The sequence below is a fragment of the Phyllostomus discolor genome, chromosome 6, assembly GCF_004126475.2.
Source record: "Phyllostomus discolor isolate MPI-MPIP mPhyDis1 chromosome 6, mPhyDis1.pri.v3, whole genome shotgun sequence".
Lineage (NCBI taxonomy): Eukaryota > Metazoa > Chordata > Mammalia > Chiroptera > Phyllostomidae > Phyllostomus > Phyllostomus discolor.
In genome coordinates, this window is record NC_040908.2 from 107237978 (window position 1) to 107258609 (window position 20632).

At 35.5% G+C, this 20632-nt stretch overlaps 1 protein-coding gene across 4 annotated transcripts in view; it reads left to right on the forward strand.

Annotated features, from left to right (window-relative positions):
* The window catches only part of NOX4 (NADPH oxidase 4), a 177260-nt gene that overhangs the window by 58925 nt on the left and 97703 nt on the right, over positions 1-20632 (forward strand). For all 4 annotated transcript variants that reach the window (XM_036028698.1, XM_028517487.2, XM_036028701.1 and 1 more), the window contains one exon: positions 2096-2176. In XM_036028698.1, the coding sequence (XP_035884591.1) occupies positions 2096-2176 (81 nt within the window). The remainder of the gene's footprint in view (positions 1-2095; positions 2177-20632) is intronic.

Genomic DNA, 20632 nt, shown 5'->3' on the forward strand with positions numbered 1-20632 from the left:
TAACTACTTTTCTCCAACCTTCACTGTGAGAGTCATGAAATACTTAAATGGATCATGAATATAATTTTCTTCTATTTTCTCTTTACTTTAAGGAAATAAAACACTAGAGAAAACAGGTGAATAATTATGACTTCAGTATTTGATTTCTGATATTGAATGTTGTCTAATAATTCACCAATGGTTCAATATGTGTCAGTTATTAAATGAAGTAATATATTCTACTAACAAATGACAATAATACTAATATATTTCCTCATCTCAGTAGAATTTGAAATGACAGTTGTTAAATCTGAACTTTAATCCTGAATAGATAAAATAATCAGTTAACTAAAAATCAATTTCCTTTATGAATTAAAAATATAAAAACCAAAACTGAGATCATACTTACCAGTGAATTATGAGATACATTCCTAAGAAAATCATGATAAAGCCAAAGTGATAGTTCAATTCCATTAAAGCATGTCATTATTTACATACAATAAGAAATTAAACATTTAGAATTATTAAAAAGAACCCAGGAACAAGCTGTCATTACTTCCAGAAAGGTAGGTATAATTGTCTAGCCAGAAAATCCAAGAGAACTGTGGAAAAAATACTGTTAATATCAAATAAAATAGTTGAAATAAGTAAATGAGTTCAAAACAACTATTACAAATTGCTGTTTTTATATAATAGCTATTATCAGATTGAAAATTGAATAAAGATTCCATTCATCATTGCAACAAAAACATAGAATATCTACAAATAAACTTATAAAGAACTAAGCGAAAACTATATAGCAAAACAATACTTCACTGAGAGAGAAATGAGTAGAGATTTGAATAAAGACTGTATAATGAAAAGAGGAAGTTCTTCCTCAATTATTTTATGTTTGTTACAATTCCAATCAAAATCCAAGATAGGTTATTTTGTTTGTTTTCTTCCTTGAATTTAACAAAGTGATTGTGTTATTTGACAAGTTTTTATTATAATTATGTGGAACTTGTACATTCTTAATTTGAATAGTTCACTCACAACAATTAAAGAAAATTCCCTATAGGAATTAGAACAGTTACATAATAGAAGAATTAAAAGTGTGTAACACACAAATGAAATAATACCCAATTTCACTTATCCAAAATAATAAAAAGTTACACAGTGGAGTCTGGGTTTGGGGAAAAAGGCACTCCTATTCTAAAGTTGGATTTGTAGTTGATAAACCTGTTTTCAAAGAGCAATGAGCAGTGAGTATCAAAAGCATTGAAAATGTGCTCCCTGCGATCTAGCAACTCAACTTGTAGGAATTTAGACTAAAAAAGAGATTGTGCAAAAAGGCATATGTTACAAGGATGTTAATGATTTCATTCATGATAGCAAAAACTGAATGAAGTAAATGTGAATCAATTGGTCATTGCTTACATCAGGGGTTCTGAAAGTATCTAGGGATTGTATCTGTATTTTTGAGAAGCTTTAAAAAAATACCTGCCCTCCACTTCCAAGATTCTAATATATTAACACCTACGCGGACATACAAAATAACTGTTATGTTTTTTACTTCTGTCAAACATTCTATAGATTGTGTTTATCATACTCCTGCATTTTCAGTCTCATTGTTCTATAGGACAGTAGCTACAAAGAGATGTTTTTAAGCTATACACTGTCCAGGAAGTGAATATAAAACTTTAATGAGTATTTCTTTAATTTCTCTCGATTTGAGTTTTCTTTAAACTACTCTCAAAATATTTATTGGAATAGGAACCTCAGTTGTTTTAAAAATCATTTAAAAATTGAGGCTATTGATAAAAAAGTAGCAAAAATACACATAAGCAGACTATAACTGCTTCTTAGCCCTACATCACAATAACTTTAAACAACTTATTTCAATTCTTTCCACGTGTCTTTATTTCAAATAGAAAAAAAGCCTTCAAAATGATAGAGATATTTATAATTTTTGTCAGTTCTCTCTGCATGGTATGTAAATACTTTGGTATAACACATAGATCTCAAATGAACCCATAATTGAACTCTCTTCAATTGTGACGTGTTTGAAATGCACAATCTTTTTAGTGAAATGGAATGTAAAGTGACATTGAAACTAAATTATTTGTTTTTCCAGAGTTTCTCAGTATGACATCTTCTGGTACACTCATAATCTCTTCTTTGTCTTCTACATGCTGCTGATGTTGCATGTTTCAGGGTAAGTTATAAAAATAAATTTTAAAAAATGTGCACTTAAAAATGGGGTAATGAAAGATACACCTGCAGGAATTTTCATATAGAGTGGTAAAATTATTTGGTTAGTTGGAATTGAGAGTAGTGTCAAGAATGGAAGAAATAATTTTATTTTTAGCATAGCATGTTTAATGGAACTAGTATAAAAGTATATTAAAATTGAAGGAGTTACTTCTCCCACAATGTTATAATTTTTCAAGCTCCCTATAGCTATATCCTGATAACTTCTTTGAGAAAGAAAGAAGTGAATAATTTCTAGAAGATATTGTAGTATTTCTATTTTCAGGAATTCCTTATGACTCTCTACTACAGGATTTGTAATGATGGTACTACTAGGTTTTAGTTTAGACAGGCTTAGAGGCAATAATAGTTGTAGAGAAAGCCAAAGATTTACAATGACCAAAGACAAAGTTGCCAAAAACACTGAGAATCACAAGGAAATAATGTATTCTAAGCTTGTTACAAAGAATATAACCCAATATTCTGAAAAGTACGTGAATCCAAGCAGTGTTCTCAAAAGCATGGTGTTTGAAGTAGTCCATTAGGTCAGAGGAAGAAACTTATATATTTTTGCATAAGCATATGTCTGCACGATCACTAGAGTGGACTTGTGGTTTCGTCTTGACACTCACACTGCTATGACACAATAGGTATCATATTTGCAGGTTCGCTTCATTTAGCAGAAGGATAGAGTAAAGGAAACATGGAAGGTCAACAGGATAATGTCAATGGGAGCCTCCATTATTCAGGCTCCACTTTCCTTTTCCTCTCCTTTATCCCCAAAGTAGTAACTCGGTTTTAAGATGACCAGACCACATGTCTAGGCATGGACTATTTGCCATGGGTAAGGCTCGTACCCCACAGGAACCAGTATCTTGGTTACAGCCCAGGTCTCCTCAAGGGATGACCTCAGTTGTAAGAACGCACTGCACATAGGAAGAAAGGTCTGTGAGTCCTAACATAATTTTATAGTGCACTCACAGACACTTCTGGACCCAATGCATTTCACCAATAATAAATACCAATAATAAATAATGTTGACTGGTTACACAGCTGTCATTCCCCATTTATCTTAACCCCAAATGTTCCCAGGGAAAGTGGAGAATGGTTCGGGCCTTCTGTTAGTCCTTCCTTCAGAATGTTTTGTAATGTACTTTGTCAGTATATTAGGTCATATACATAATTATACATTATTATCAGGATGCATGCTTGAATTATTTTCCCCGTGACTTTGGAGACCACTAGCTTAAAAAGCAGTCAGTAGTATATTGATCTCTATCTCATAGGTCCTGATTTGATTTGTTCTGTACCAAGTTCTAGCAGGGGTGTCCCACCCACAGCCTGCAGGCAACGTGTGTCCCAGTATGGCTATGAATGCAGCCCAACACAAAATTGTAAATTTACTTAAAACATTATGAGATCTTTTTGTCATTACATGTTGCAATGTATTTAATGTGTGGCCCAGGACAACTCTTCTTTTTCTAGTGTAGCCCAGAGACACAGAAAGGTTGGTTACCCCTGTATGTAGAACATCAGAAACATGGCCACACATCATAATCTCAACTCCCAGCTAGCCATGCCTGCCACCTAGGAAAAGCCATGGTTGATGAAGACTCCAGGTTCCTTCTTTTCCCTCTACAAGGATACCACATTCTGTGGAGAATTAGGGCACTAAGAAAGCCTGTGATAGAGAAAATCTGCTTTACCTTCTGTTCTTTAAATGTTTGTTTGCCTTCCCAGAGCTATTATCATAAAATGGACTATGAGTAAGCAGATGCTACTAATGATAACAGTAATTTAAAACAACTACATAATACTCTATGCCAAGTAGAAAATTCAAAATTATTTAGATGTTTTATTTCATTAAAGGATCATAATTTTATAAGGATACATAATATATCCTTACATTAGAGGATAATGTGAAACCCTCTTTACAAGTGGAAAACTGAGGTTTAAAGAGAGTAAGTAACTTGGTAAAGTTTACTTAATGATAGATTCTGGATTTAAATGCAGACATTCTGACTTAAAAACTCATGATTTTTACTACTAGGAGAGCACTGTACTTCTGAGAATTTGGTCTTGAGATTTCTTTAAAAGGGTTAATATCTTGCTTTATCTGAGATAATGATTTCTCATCTATAACAAATGAGAGAAAAATGTAATTATTTGTTTATATAATTAATTATGCATTCTTTGGCCTTTATGTTATACTAAGTTAAAACTCTAAAAATATCTGTTTCTTTGCAATTCAAAATGGAGTCATTTTTTTTAAGATTCAGAAGTTCATATATATTTATGTTTAAAAGGATTATATAGAACGTTCTTTCCCTGTTTTTTGGAAGTAAAAAAAGGCACAGTTAATTTTTGATTTTATTTTTTGTACAACAGTCATAAATAGGTAGTGGCTTTATACAAAGAAATAACAAAAGGAATCTACAAGCTGCATTATATATGATCAATCTGTTATTCCAACTGAAGTAATAGTCCTTTACATATTCTCAGTAGAAATGAAAAAAATTATCCTAATACTAAAATAAGTGTTACGCAACAAAAACACAATACTATAGGCATTCTAAAGTGCACATTTTTAAATGAAGTTTAACTTTTATATAATTGGCTAATAAAATTGTTTTACTTAAAGTATACAATTTAGTGATACACATATATGTTGTGAAATTTCACAAGAAAACAAATTGATATATATGTCACATTATATAGGGTTTTTTTTTTTTTTTACCTTTTTTTTCTGGTGAGAACACTTAATATTTACTCTAATAGCAAATTTCAAATATACAACACAGAATTATTTATTAACTGTGGTCACCATGCTGTGCATTAGATCCTCAGAACTTATTCATCTCACAACTTAAAGTTTACAGCACTATAAAGCTTAATTTTGAATAAAGCTACATCAATTATGCTTCTGATGTGGGAAGAATTACTACTGATAAATCTTGCAGCTTTCTCAAAATAGAACATTTCTCAAAATGTTTTTATTTTAGTTGCCAAAGGATCTTTCTGTAAGTAAATCTGTTGAAGTTATTATCTTTTGTGTCAGCGTTGGGGACTTAGACATATCTTCCTATGAAACGCCTTGATCATTTCATTCTCGAGGTTTTCTTTACATGAGTATAGTTATTCAAAACAGGTTTTGTGGATTTATACTGAGATTCCTGTTAAACAGTGTGCTTTAAGTTCTTTTTGTCAATAATTCTAGTAATTTAGGGAACCGAAGGATCAATGTGCATGAGAAATTTTAGGCTTCCAGGCTGAAATGATTAGAAATTGCTGATTTCTCTACATAAGCAGACATTTGCAGTAAGAAGAGCAATTGCTTCATATGATTTTTCTAAGGTTGCTTTTATTTTCATACAATCTCAAATTGTGACAGAAGCTTAAAGATTGTCTTCACCAAGACTCTCTAAATGTCCCCTATAATATGCCTAAGTAAATATTTAAATCTGAAGCGCCCATTCTGTCTTTGCTAAACTGTAATTTCCATAAAGTTCTTTATCTTCAGAATCAGAATTTATTTTACATTAATTTCTGAGTAGATTGAAAAATCTATGACCATAATAGGTAGACACAAAATAGTCAGGGGTAGGTTAAGAATAATATAGGAAATGGAGAAGCCAAAGAACTTATATGTACAACCAATGGACATGAACTAAGAGGGGGGGAATACTGGAGGGTAGGTGGTGCAGGAAGGAAAAAGGGGAGGGGAGTAAAGGGGAGAAAAATGGGACAACTGTAACAGCATAATCAATAAAATATACTTAAAAAGAAAATAATATAGTGATAAATAATAAATAAGGATAAGCTCTATATTTCCCATGAGAAAATCAATGGCTGTAGAAGCCATAGAAACTGAGTCACTCTCCTCTAAATTCTGTTCATTTGTTTCTTCAGTGATATTTCAAATCTCATCATTATTATAAACTCCTTCCAATAGTTGAAATTCATTTGGTACTTACCATGTATCCTACTGATGTTTGATATCATTGAATCCTGCCAACAATGCTGGTAAAATCTGCTGCTGCTGCTGCTGCTGTTATTCCTGTGAGAGAACAGGGGCAGTGAGAGGTGAAGTAACTTGCTGAAAGTCATGGTGATTAAGAGGAACTCGGGTTTGAATTTAGGTATCAGATTCCTGAGCCCACATTTCTAACCACTACATTATGCTGGCTGCAGTTTGGCATGGCTTCCCTCTATTGCTTTTAAAACTGGAAACTAAACAAAATGCAGGCTTCTGGGGTATATGATCTGATGCTGGCAAAGTAAAAGTCTTACCTTCGTCACTTCAAACATTGCACTCAATATATTTAAGATGTAGTTATTGTACCTTGTTCCATGATTATTAGTGCCCTTAGGTTCACCTGGTCTGCATTCCTGTTACCAATGTTTTAGATTTTTTTCATTATTTATAAGCAAACTTATTGCATGACACCCTAAAAAAACACATTGCATTTACAATAAACTCAGATGTTTCTTTTCAGGGTTCAAATGGATCCTTAAAATTTAATTTTCCTTTCCAAGAGATCATTATAGCATGGCCATTAAATAACTATAGTTCTTAAAAGCTGTAGGACCTTAACAAATAATCTGTTCTTTTTTTTCTTATCTACTAGATGGAATTAATAAAATCATCATAGGGTTATCTCACATTTATATAATAAATGCATTCAGTACTATTGTAGGCAGAATATACACAAACTCAATAAATATCAGTAGACAAAAATTATTCATGTACCAATGCTAATAGCTATATAAGGAAGAAATTCCACAGTTAACTGGAAAATCAGTTTTTTTCAGTTCTTGTAAATGAGACAGCACTTTTTATAACTTTTTTAAATTAAATTAATTGGGGTGACATTGTTTAATAACATTATCACATCCACCAGGACATTGGAAGATGCCAAGCATCCCTTTGGCCTCTGGAAACTTCAGTAACCTGGACACTACATCAAGAGCTATGCATTTTATGTCAGTGCATTTCATAAACGAGGACAGGCCATCAAATGAAAATTGTCATCACTCCAACTTGCCACTTTCCCTGATATCTGAATTCAGAACACCCCAACACAGGCTGTGGTACCTCCTTCCCAATGCTGAATAAGCTCCACCATCTGCAGAAATATGTGTGAGAGAGGAAAACACAAAACTCAGTGCTGTACATTTGCAAAAAAAAGCATACAACTCTATAACACATCATCTGCATAGTGCATCGTGCCCTTGCTACTAAAAGTCAAGTCTCCTGACCATTTATCCCCAATTTTCCCTCTTCTATATCCTACCACCTCCCTTCCCTCTGGCTATCACTGTACTGCTGCCTGTGTATGTTTTTTCTCTTAATCCTTCATTTTTTTCACCCAGCCCCCCGCAACCCTCACCCCTTTGACAGCTATCAGCCTGTTCTCTGTGTCTATGAGTCTTTTTCAATTTCTCTTGTTAGTTTATTTTGTTCATTAGATTCCACACATAAGTGAAATCATATGGTATTTGTCTTTCTCTGACTGGCTTGTTTCATGCAGAGTAATACTCTCCAGGTCCATTCATGCTTCACAAAGGTTAAGATTTCCTTCTCTTTTATGGCTAAGTCATATTCCACTGTGTAAACGGACTACAGCTTTTTTATGTACCCATCTGGTGATGGGCACTTGGGCTGCTTCCAAATCTCATTTATTGTAAACAATGCTGCACTGAGCATAGGGGTGTATTTATTCTTTCAAATTAGTGTTTTGGGTTTCTTAGATAAATTCCCAGAAGTGGAATCACTGGGTCATAATGCAGTTACACTTTTAAATTTTTGTGGAAATTCCATACTGCTTTCCACAATGGCTGTACCAATCTACATTCCCACCAACAGTACAAAAGGATTCCCTTTTCTCCACATCCTCACCAGCACTTGTTTCTTGATTTATTCGCCATTCTGACAGGTGTAAGGTGATATCTCATTGTTGTTTTAATACGCATTTCTCTGATAATTAGTGATGTTGAGCATCTTTTCTTGTGTCTATTGGTCATCTGTCCTCTTTAAAGAAGTGTCTATTCAGGTCATTTACCCATTTTTTAATTGTATCGTTTGTTTCTTTAATGTTGAGTTGTATAAGTTCTTTATACATTTTGGAAATTAACTTCTCATCAGATGTATTATTGGCAGGTATGTTCTCTCATTCAGTGGGTTGTCTTTTCATTTTATTGATGGTTTCCTTTGATTTGCAAAAGGTTTTTAATTTAATATAGTCCCATTTGTTTATTTTTTTCCTTTGTTACTCTTGTCTGAGGAGATATATTGGCAAAAATATTGCTATAAGAAATGTCTTTTACTGCCTATGTTTTGTTCTAGAATTTTTATGGTTTCATGACTTACATTTAAGTCTTTAATCCATTTTGAATTTATTCTTGTGTATGGTGTAAGAAGTTAGTCCAGTTTCATTTGTTGCATATATCTGTCCAATTTACCCAACACTATTTATTGAATACACTGTCTTTACTCCATTATATGTTCTTGCTTCCTTTGTCAAGTGTTAACTGACCATAAAGGTGTGGATTTATTTCTGGACTCTTTATTCTGTCCTACTGATCTATATGGTTGTTTTTATGCCAGCACCATGCTGTTTTGATACTATGGCCTTGTTGTATAGTTTGTCATCAGGTAGCATGATACCTCTAAGTTCCTTGTTCTGTCTCAAAATTTCCGAGGCTATTTAAGGTCTTTGGTGTTTCCATACAAAATTTTGGAATATTTTTTCTAGTCCTATAAGATATGCCTTTGGTATTTTAACAGGGATTGTATTGAATCTATAGATTGCTTTAGGTAGTATGTACATTTTAAAGATGTTAATTCTTCCTATCCATGAACATAGTATATGCTTCCATTTATTTATGTCTTCCTCAAGATTTTTCTTTCGTATTCTATAATGTCCTGGGTACTGGTATTTTAGTTCGTTGGTTAAATTTATTCCTAGGTATCTTATTTTTTGTTGTTGTTGTAATTGTAAATGGAATTTTCTTAGTTTCTCTTTCTGATAGTTCATTATGGTATAAAAATTGCCACTGATCTCTGAATATTAGTTGTATATCCTGCTATGTTGCTGAATTCAATTATGAGTTCTAGTAGTTTTTTTGATGAAGTCTTTAGTGTTTTCTATGTACAATATCATGTCATCTGCAAAAAATGACAGTTTTACTCTTTTCATTCCAATTTGGATGCCTTTTATTTCCTCTTGTCTGATTGATATGGCTAGGACTTCCAGTACTAAGTTGAATAAAAGTGATGAAAGAGGACAGCCCTGTCTTGTGTATGATCTTAAGGGAAGTGCTTTTAGATTTTTCTCATTGGATATGCTATTAGCTATGGGTTTGTCATATATTACCTTTATTAGATTAAGATATATTTCCTCTATTCCCACTTTGCTTAGTGTTTTTGTCATAAATGGATACTGGATTTTATGAAATACGTCTTTGCATTTATTGGTATGATCTTATGGTTTTTCATTCATTATCTGTATGTGGTGTATCATGTTTATTGATTTGCAGATAATGTACCAGTTATGCATCCTCAGAATAAATCCCACTTGATCATAGTATATGATCTTTTTAAAGTATTGCTGGATCCAGTTACTGATTTTTTTGAGGATTTTAGCATCTATGTTTATCAGGGATATTGGACAATAAAATTGTATTTCTTTCTAGTGTCTCTATCTTATTTTAGAATTAAGATAATAACTGGCCTCATAAAAAGAGCTTACAAGTCTTCCTCCTCTTGAATGTTTTAAAATACTTTGAAAAAGATAGGTGTTAGTTCTTCTTTGAATTACTGGTGAAATTCACCTGTGAAGCCATCTGGTCCAGAACTTTTGTTTGCTGGGAGTTATTTGATTCCATCTTTAATTTCATCCATTGTTATCAGTCTATTCATTGTTTAATAACATTATTTAGCCTCTATATGTTTGAATGTTTTCAGTTTTTTTTAAGTAATTGGTTTCTAGTTTTATATCATCATGATCAGAAAAGAGGCTCAATATGATTTTAGTCTCCTTGAATTTATCAAGACTTGTTTTGTTTCCTAACATGTGGTCTATCCTATAGGAAGATCTGTGTGCAGTTGAAAAGAATGTGTATTCTGCTGCCATGGGATGAAATGTTCTGTAAACATCAATTACATTTATCTGGTCCAGAGTGTCATTTAAAGTTGGTTTTTGATTTTTTTTCCTTGTTGATTTTTTTTCTCAGTCTGGAAGATGTATCCTTTGATGTCGATGGAGTGTTAAAATCCCCTATTATGACTGTGTTACTGCTGGCCTCTCCCTTAATGTTCATCAAGATTTTCTGTATATATTGTATTATTTAGGTGCTCCTCTGTTTGCTTCATATATGTTTACAAGAGTTATATCCTCTTGTTGGATCTATCCCTTTAGTATTATGTAATGTCCTTCTTTGGCTTTTCTTATGGACTTTGTTTTGAACTCTGTGTTTTCAGATATAAGCATTGCTACTGAGATTTTTCTTTGTTTGTATTTGCATGGAATATATTTTCTACCTCTTAACTTTTACTCTGTAAGTATCTTTTATTCCAAGGTGGGTCTCTTTTAGACAGAATGTATGTGGGCATGTTTTCTTATCCATTCAGCTACCCTGCATCTTTTGATTAAAGCATTTAATCAATTTACATTTAAAGTTATTATTGATAGGTACTTTTTTTTATTGCTGTTTTATTTTTATACCTATTTTTCTCTTTCTACTTGTTTCTTAAAGAAGGCCCTTTAATATTTCTTACAATACTGATTTGTTGTTAAGGAACCCCTTTAGCTTTTGTTTGTTTGTTTGTTTTGGTCTGGAAGCTTTTTATTTCTCCTTCAATTTTAAATGATAGCCTTTCTGGGTAAATTAGTTGTGGTTGTAGGTCCTTGCTTTTCATCACTTTGAATACTTCATGCCATTACCTTATAGCCTGCAGTATATCTGTTGAGAAATCAGCTGACAACCTTATTGGAGTTCTGTTGATGGTAACTAACTGTCTTTTTCTTGCTGCTCTAAAGACCCTCTCTTTATCTTTAATCTTTGTCATTTTAATTAAGATGTTTCTTGGTGTGTACTTCTTTGGGTCCATCTTGTTTGGGACTTCTGTGTTTTCTGGACTTGGTGTCTTTTTCCTTTACCAGGTTAGGGAAGTTTTCAGCCATTATTTCTTCAGACAGGTTTTTGATTCCTTGCTTACTCTCTTCTCCTTCTGGCTCCCCTGTGATGCAGATGTTGTCCCAGAAGTTCCTTAGACTTTACACATTTTTTGAAATTTGTCTTTTTTTGTTGCTCTGCTTGGGTGTTTTCTGTTATCTGGTCTTCTAAACTGCTGATTTAGTCCTCTGTTTCATCTAACCTACTGTTGATTCCTTCTAGTATATTCTTCATTTTAAATATTATATTCTTCATTTCTGACTTTTTTATGGTTTCTATGTCCTTTTTAATGCTTGCTATCTCTTTATGTTTTCACTGAGATTATCCATTCTATCCCTAAGGTCCTGGAGCATCTTTATCTCCATTGTTTTAAACTCTGCATCTGGCATCTTGGTTGTTTCCATTTCACTTAATTCTTTATCTTGGGATTTCTCTTGATCTTTCATCTGGAGCATATTTCTTTGTCTCCTCGTTTTGTCTGCCTTTTGTTTTTGTCTCTATGTATTAGATAGTACTGCTATGACTCCCAAAGTATTATGATGGATTTATGGTGTAAGTGTCTTGTGGGGCTCAGTGAAGCAATCTTCCAGATCACATGAGCTTAGTGTCCCAGGTATGTTTCTTGTGTGTTATGTATACCCTCCTATTGGAGTGGAGTGGACTGACAGCTATCAGAGAGGGGGGCTTGTTGCAAGACTGGGTAAAAAAGTTGAAGTGATTAAGTGGAAACCCCCTTTCCCCTTAAAAAACCCTCATAGACATAGAATGCTATTGGCCCATTCATGGGTGGAGTTAATTCTCAGCTTGGCACTAACTATAAGGACAAACCTTGATCACCATATATGAGCCACTGTTCACAGGCTGCCCCCCACAGCGGCTTTGTTCCTGGCAGTGTCTAGTGCCTGTCAGAGTCCCCCTTTAGTTGTGCCATTTGTGTTGCTAGTTGGGTTGAGCTCTGGTGTGGTCTGAAGCCCACCACTGGTTGTGTTGGTTCTGGGTGCACTTGGGCGGAGTTTTCGAGCAGATCAAAATCAGATATTTTGTGTAACCAGTTTTGGGCTACCTGTCTGGACCTACCTTGCTGTTCACTCTTTGTGGCTGTGTCTGCTGGACCTGGGTGTGTGTAAGAGGGCCAAGCCTCACAAGGGTTGGCTTCCTGCCACTCTGAGCTGGAGGCAGATCAATAAAAGGTCCAAGGCTCCCAGAGGTCCACCTCCACATGTCAGCTACTTTGCCACCTCTGAGGTCTCCTGGTCTTGCTCCAGAGCCTTCCAAAGAGAGACAGTAGAGTGGGCCCACACTGGACACTACCCACAGAATCTTCCATAAGGCACAAGCTCAATAGGGTGGGGTGATCGAGGTTGGAATATTGGAGCTAGTGGGTCTCTTTCTTGAGGGCAGTGTGGTCAGGTACTCAATGGGGAATGAGTGGCTTCTACTCCACAGCCATACTACTCAGCCTTTCTCTGAGTCTCTGGCCTTAACTCCTCTAGAAGAATCTCACTGCAGGTTCAGTTTGAGTGCAGCCATCTAGACCCTCTGCAGGAATGAGCTCATCAGTTTGGAGACACTGCAAGTTGGAAGGATAAGTCAAGTGAGTCTCCTGTTGGGGTGAGTGGTGCTGCCTGTACTCATAGGGTGGAGAAGAATGGTCCCCCCATACCAGCACTCCACAACCCAGTACCTGTCTGAGTCCCCAGCAAGAGGCTCCCAGGGAGAAAAGCTCCAAAGGTTCCAGCTTTGTACAGCACTTTGATCCCTTTGCAGGGCTGAGCTCAGCAGGGTGGGGTGACAGGGACTTGAGAGGACAGACAAAAACAGTCTCCCATGAGGGTTGTGCTGGCCAAGCCTATAGGAGGAGGGCAAGACTGGCCTTTGTTCCAAAGCCACACAGCTCAAAGACTGTCTGAGTGTCTGCCTAGAGCTTCTCCAGAAAAAGAGCCCACCAAAGGTCCCTGTTCAGTGTAGCCAATAGACCTTTCTACAGGGCTTGACCTTGGCAGGGTTGTGTCACCAGTAGTTGGAGGTTCAGGTTAGTGCACTCCCAAGGCTGTTGCTGAAAGAATAGAATTGTTTGACCTTGGGAGAATGGCACCTGAGGATAGTGTGGGATAAGAACTGAGGACAGGGACCTCAGTGAATGACCCTCCAGATCTTTCCTTGGGGTGATGCACCCAGATCTTTTCTTTATGATTTTGTATGCTCTGAGTCTCCTTCCATCTACCTGAGCCACAGGTGACTGTCCGAGAGAAAGATCCTGTGCATTGGCCCTTTAAGAGAGTACCTGGGATTCTAGTAGACTCCCTCCTTTTCCAGGTAGACAAAGCCCCTGCTAATTTTCACTATCAGTTGCTATTCAGGCTTTTCTTTCCATTCCTGGTTCTCTGGGTTGGGTGTCCTGGTGTGGGGTGAGACCCTATGCTCCTCATGGGGAATATTTGCATCTGAATATCCCTCTGGCTTCTCGGCTGCTGCACATAGGTGCAGGGCCAGCCCCCTCTGTTTCTGGCCTATTCTTATCAGCCTCTATGTGGCTTTTTCTATAAATCCTTGGTTATAGTACTTCTGTCAGCTGTCCTTCAACTGGTTATTCAGGTTGATTGTTGTATAATTTAGTTGTAAATCCAATTTGGTGCTGAGAGTAGAAAGACACAGCACTTTTGAAGAGTCCAAATTTTCCTGTCAGCAAAGTATTTGATGAATATGTAATGAAAACTGCTTAGCAGATCCATAGAATATTCTTTGAAATTAAAGACATAAATGTTAAATTCAAAACCATAAAACTTCTAGAAGAAAACATAGGCAGTACAATCTCAGACATTTCTTGTAACAATTTTTTTTTCTGATATATTGCCTTGGGTAAGAAAAACAAGAGAAAAAAATAAATGAAACTGCATCAAACTAAAAAATGTTTGCATAACAAAGGAAATGATCAACAATGTTAAAAACAAGCCATTATATGGGAGAACATATTCACCAATGATACGTATGATAAGGAGTTAATTTTCAAAATTTATAAAGAACTTAAATGACCCAACACCAACAAAATAAACAATAGAATTAAAAAATGAGCAAATGACCAGAATAGACAATTTTTTAAAGAGGGAATACAGATCCCAATAGATATATGAAAAGATGTTCAACATCACTAATCATTAGAAAATGCAAATTAAAACCACATTGAGATATCACCTCCCACCTCTCAGAATGGCTCTATCAGTAAATCAACAAACAAGTGATGGCAAGGAGAAAAGGGAGCCTTCATGCACTGTTGCTGAGAATGCAGATTGGTATAGTCGTTGTGGAAAGCAGTATGGAATTCCTGCAAAAAAATTAAAAGTGTAACTGCCTTATGACCCAGTGATTCCACTTCTGGGAATGTATGCAAAGAAACCAAAACACTGATTTGAAAAAATATAAGCACCCCTGTGTTCACTGCAGCAGTATTTACAATAGCCAACATTTGGAAGCAGTCCAAGCACCCGTCAGTAGATGAGTGGATAAAAAAGCTGTGGTGCACTTACACAATGGAATACGACTCAGCCATAAAAAGAAGGGAATCTTAACCTTTGTGAAGCATGGACCTGGACAGTATTATGCTAAGTGAAATAAAACCCAGTCAGAGTAAAACAAATATCGTACTATTTCACTCATATGTGGGATCTAATGAACAAAATATAAAAAGACTCATATATACAGAGAATGGACTGACAGCTATCAGAGAGCGGGGCTTGTTGCAAGGCTGGGTGAAAAAGTTGAAGTGATTAAGCGGAAATCCCTCTTCCCCCTAAAAAAACCCCTCATAGACAAAGACAACTGTATGGTTATTTCCAGAGGGAAAGGGTTGGGGGAGGTAGTAGAGGATATAGGGCAGATAACTGTTGATGGAAGGAGATTTGACTTGGAGTGGTGAACACACAATACAATACTATAGAATTGTACTCCTGAAATCTATATAGTGTTACTTACCAATGTTGCTCTAATATATTCAATTTAAAAAAGAAAAAAAAACAATATTATTTGAAAGAGCAACAATTTTTATAACATTGTTAGGTCTCAAATTCAATTGATTTTGACAATAAAGGTTTACCTTGGGACTTGCGAGGCAGCCTTCTCCCTAGGACTTTTTTCTTCTGGTTTTGAGTACATCTTTCTAGGAGGTTGCTATTTGTGTTCTTCTGTATTAAAGATATTTCAATTCATAAGACATTTGGATTGGGGAGAGGAGCCAACATTGTTTCCTCTTTCCAGAGATGAATGTAACTGGATGTTTCTTTCTTCGTCTTTATTTGAAAATCTCATCAGGAGGAATTATATCACTATTCTCACTTACTGATAAAAAGGGTGTTGGAGGGAAAAGCGATTAGGAATGTCCCAGAGCCTCAGCCTCCAGAGCCCCACCCTGCTCCTGTCAGAGGCAGTGCAGTAATGTGGTGTAATGAGATTTGGCTCCCTTACCTCTCCATCTTGCCATAGTCACCACTCCCACTGACTTTAGCTCTGGAGTGTTGTGTGGGTGGTCATTGTGTTTGATCTTTATATTTTCACAAAGGAGGGATTATAATGTGATAATTTTGAGAAGGAGAAAAGGAAGGTCCTTCTTAAATGTATGAATGACAAGAAGAGCCAATTAATAGTATAAATAATTTCTTGTGCCAGGTCTGCTGGACTTCTCAGACTATATTTTATTCTATAAATGATTGCTTGGATTATTCTTTTAAACAGAACTCTCTGACATTTGGGACTATTTGCTGGCAAGAGTTTATTTTAGAGCATGATTTATATTCTACTTTACTCACTTTGTCTAGGGAATTTTAAAGGAATGGTTTTTTATGTGCATGTTCCTAAAAACTTATTAATAAAGCCAGGCAAACACAATGGGCAGCCTTTATCCACATTAATGAATCAGAGTCACTGCCAGCTTCATAGTAATTTGGCCTCAAGAGTTAACCAGGGTTAGATCAATATTTATGAGGATAGGCTTATTACACTGGATTATCCTCCCTCTACTTTGAGCCTAAGAGGAGGAAATTAGAAAGATGCTATTGGAGGATGGAGGTGGTTATGAAATATAAGTAAGTGTTAGAAGTTGCTGATTACCAAGTATCTTGTCTTTTAGAAGCCATTTGCATTGAGGGCTCTTTTTACCCACACTGATGTGTGACCTTCCCGCTAGGGAGAGGCACCTGCTTACTAGAATGTCAAATGGAAACTTGATGAATGAAGCCCAGGTAAAGGAAGGCCTAGAGGTTGTATGTTAAGCAAATTCTGTTTTAGCACTAAGGGAGAAAAGTTTATTTTCATATATTTTCTTCTCAGTTTTGTTTCCCTTGCCTCTTGATTTTAAGTGGCTATATAATTTATTGTGCAAAGCAGACATTTCTGAAAATGAAAACAGATACTGTTAATAATTAAGCTGTGAATGTGGGTAAACCTGTATACATGGTTATTCTACCTATTCCTGGGCACACAGGAAAGTCCTAGGGAGGTTGATGGACTGCTTTTAAGTAAGCCTAGAGCCAGATTCACAAAGACCTTACGTCAAATATTCTCCATGGCTGCATGGGAGCCCAGAACCTGAAAATAATAAATACAGTAGATTTGGCTAACTGTGTCCTACTTTAGAGATTGTAATTGTGTGTCCTCTGCATGGTGAGCAGAAGGTTGAGGATTTGCATGACTGTGACTATAGCTAAATCTTTTGTATATTTTCCAACACTTAAAGATGATTTGTTTCAAATATTTTCTAGATGCTTAATTTCTGTTGGGTCTGACATAATTATTGTAAATTTCATGCCCATTATTTCTAGTACAAAGTCCCACTTCTTCAATAGACTATACTCAATTTGGATTCATAATCTCTAGGATTCATAGATTTCTGAAATATATACATGAGTGACCAAGATATATAATTTCAATGATTCCCAAAGCTGTGTATGGATAAAAAGAAATTAAAAATAATTGAACTGAATGAAGCCTCTTAAAGCTGGATCTTTCACTAGACAGTTAAAATATTATATTTACATATTTCTCCTGCTGAAGTTTCATACGGAGTTAAAAACAATGGATTAGTGGGAAAAATCAGAACTAGTGAGGCAATTTTATCCTCACATGAAGGAAATTGAAAGAAGAACTTAGTGGGCAAATACAGATGTGGACTTATAAATCACACTGCACCACCATTTTAGAGGATAATAATGATACTACTTACAATAATTTCCAGAGTTTACATAATACTTAATATGTTATGGGTACCTTTCTGGGCACTTTTAAAAATTAAATACAGCACTATGATGTAAGTACTGTTATTCTCATTTTAGAGATGAGAATATGAGGCATATGAGGTTAAATTAGGCCCAGAGAACAGACTGACAGCGGTCAGAAGGAAGGGGGTTTCTGGGGATGGGTGAAAAAAGTGAAGGGATTGAGCAATACAAATTGGTAGTTAGCTACAGACATGAGGATGGTAGCATAGGGCTTATACCAATAAGTCAATAATACCAAGATAAATATGTATGGAGCCAAGTGGGTGCCTACGGCAGTGGGGGGACCACACTGTGAAGTGCATGGTTTCCTGGAAACTTTGTGGTACATATGAAACTGATGTGGAATGGTATTAAATGTGAACTGTGAAAGAAAAATAATTATTTTTAGACAAAAATAATTAAAAAATATGACTGCCCAAGAGCACTCAGAACCTGATAGGGCTTGGGATTGAACCCACAGTCTGACCTCAAAATCTAAGCATTTAATTCTACCATTTTCTTGAATTATTAAATCACTCATGATTCAGAAGGTACCCTTGTTTACAAATGAAATATATTGATGTCATGTGAAGATCTAGGATATTATTCCAACTTATCTATATAAGTTGGTGAGTATGTATATGTGAATCCTTGTGTTTTGAATAAATAATTCAATTTTGTTACCAGTTATATAGATTCTGAGATTTTGTTCTCCAAGAAAACAGAAGAAAATGCTGTCTTTTTGACACTGCTTTATAACTGTTTCTTAAAATGTACAATCTCATATGGCACATAATAAATACAATAACTTCATAATAATCTAATAAATTATAAAATATTAATAAATCTAATAGTAAAATTACATGTATGTGGCATTTTTAATTTCCAAAATTTGTCCACATAATTGGAAATAACAACTAAAAAGCTAGATTCTAGACTAGAGCCAATAAAAATACAGTGGAAAAGACACTCTTATCAGTATTCTTTATTGCCATGCTGTATCTTTGTAGCTCTTCATTTAGAGAACAGATTTCCACACCTTTTAAAGTCTGTTACCAAGCCTCTGAGGGGTGCTTGCCATTGCTACCAACATAAAACAGGAATAAGAACAGGAATTGCATGGAAAAAAGAGAAAAAGAAAGAACCTACATATATACTCCTTGAAAAATGTCCAGGAGGAAGATAAATTCACACCATGTTGCCAGAAGTACAGAATATAATACACTATATAAAACATTAGGTAAAAGGGGAAAAGTCAGGTTATAACCGAAGTTGTACTTGAATCGTGGAAAATTCCAGTGTTCTCTTCTGCCCACCTCCATTCTGTGTCTGTGAGTTCCAGCATGAGGGAGAAAATACAGTGGAATGAACTAAAGTGTTTTTGAGGGTAGGAATGTTTCACCTGTCTTTATCAATGGAGTCCCTTTCACAAATCAGCACTCAGTATTTGCTGGACTGAGTGGAGTTGTATTAATTTGCTTTTAGCTGGAAATGTGTTGTCCTTTTACGCCCTTCCATTTTTCCTCCAATTTTTATTGCAGAGAGTGATAAAAATTAATTTGTATATTTGTTTCAATGTAACTTGGATTCCCACTTTGGGAGTCACTTATACTTGATGTTATCTAGGTAGTAAGTTATTATAGAAACTGGTATGACAACACCAGTGCTGGAGGAGGTAGCTGTCAGTGTCTCGGCTTCTTGGCCATGTGACAGACTGGCACATCGTTGTTGGGGATTTTCGTGTGCTTGTATGGGGAAAGTTCTTTGGGGCACAGAAGGAAAAAAATCATTTCTCTTTATTTGCTTTCCTTCACTTTTTGGTTTTTAAAATATTCCACTTAAATATATAGAATGAATAAAATTCCTGAGGAATTATCTTTCCTATATAAAATCTAAATCCCCTCACATAATAGTATTTATATATTTCCCATATGTTAATAAATATAATGTTCTAAAACTGTGACCTATAAGACATAGGTATTTCCCTCTTATAATTTCCCATTTGTAGGATTTATTTTTATGTAGAAATGATTTATTTTTGCTTACAGTTTATTCTGAAAGCTAGGTGGGGGTGGGAATTGAGTTCATATGGTATTTTCTCCCTTAAGGACACTGTATAGATAGAGAGAGGTGTACAGAACATTTTCATGCACATAAATTCTTTTATACTGTAGGCTACATGTTCGAATGAATTTTAATTTTCTGAACTGTGAGTTTACTTTATTCCCATTTTAGATAGCAATAGCCTCAGACCAAATATTTTTTTACATAATTTAAACCTCAGGCTTTCTCTTGGGACCTTATTTATAATAACAAGTGGTTCTGGCTGGAAGTACAGGATGAGAAAGTTGTGAAGGAAGGAGAAGGAACAGGGGCTACATTTATTTTAAGAAATGCTTTTAGTACATTAGTGTTTTATCTCACTGCCATTTTAAAGCCTGGAAGCAGAGGAAATGCTAAGAAATATTGGGTGCTTATATATTTTTTTCTTTCCAAGAGAACAAAACCCTTATTTTTGTGGAATAATAAAGTAGAAGGTAACAGGTACTAACTCTCTTTTTCAGCTCTGCAAACTTAGTAAAATGATTTATTTTAATTCACACATTTGGGGAAGGTTCTCATGTCTTGATCCTATGCTCTTATACTCCAAGGTGTAGTTTCGCTGGCTGCATAGTGTCTGTAACAGGCTGCTTAACTTAAAGAGGTCAATGCTAAATGAAAATATGGGATCCCTTGATAGAAAGTTATTAAATAGTTTAAGATAGTGAAAACAAAGCATTGAACCAATCACAGGGCCTTTCTAAGAGCAGGGTGTCATGAGACCACACAGGCCACACACCCATGTTGCGGGCCCTGTCTGTGTTGCCCAGTCCCATACCTTGGGCAGTGCCCGCAGCAAGAGCTGGACACAATGCGCGTATCAAGCTGCAGGATGCAAGTACACTCGGGTGTCCACAGCAGGAGCCCAGGACAGAATGCTGCAGCAGGAACCGGCTAGA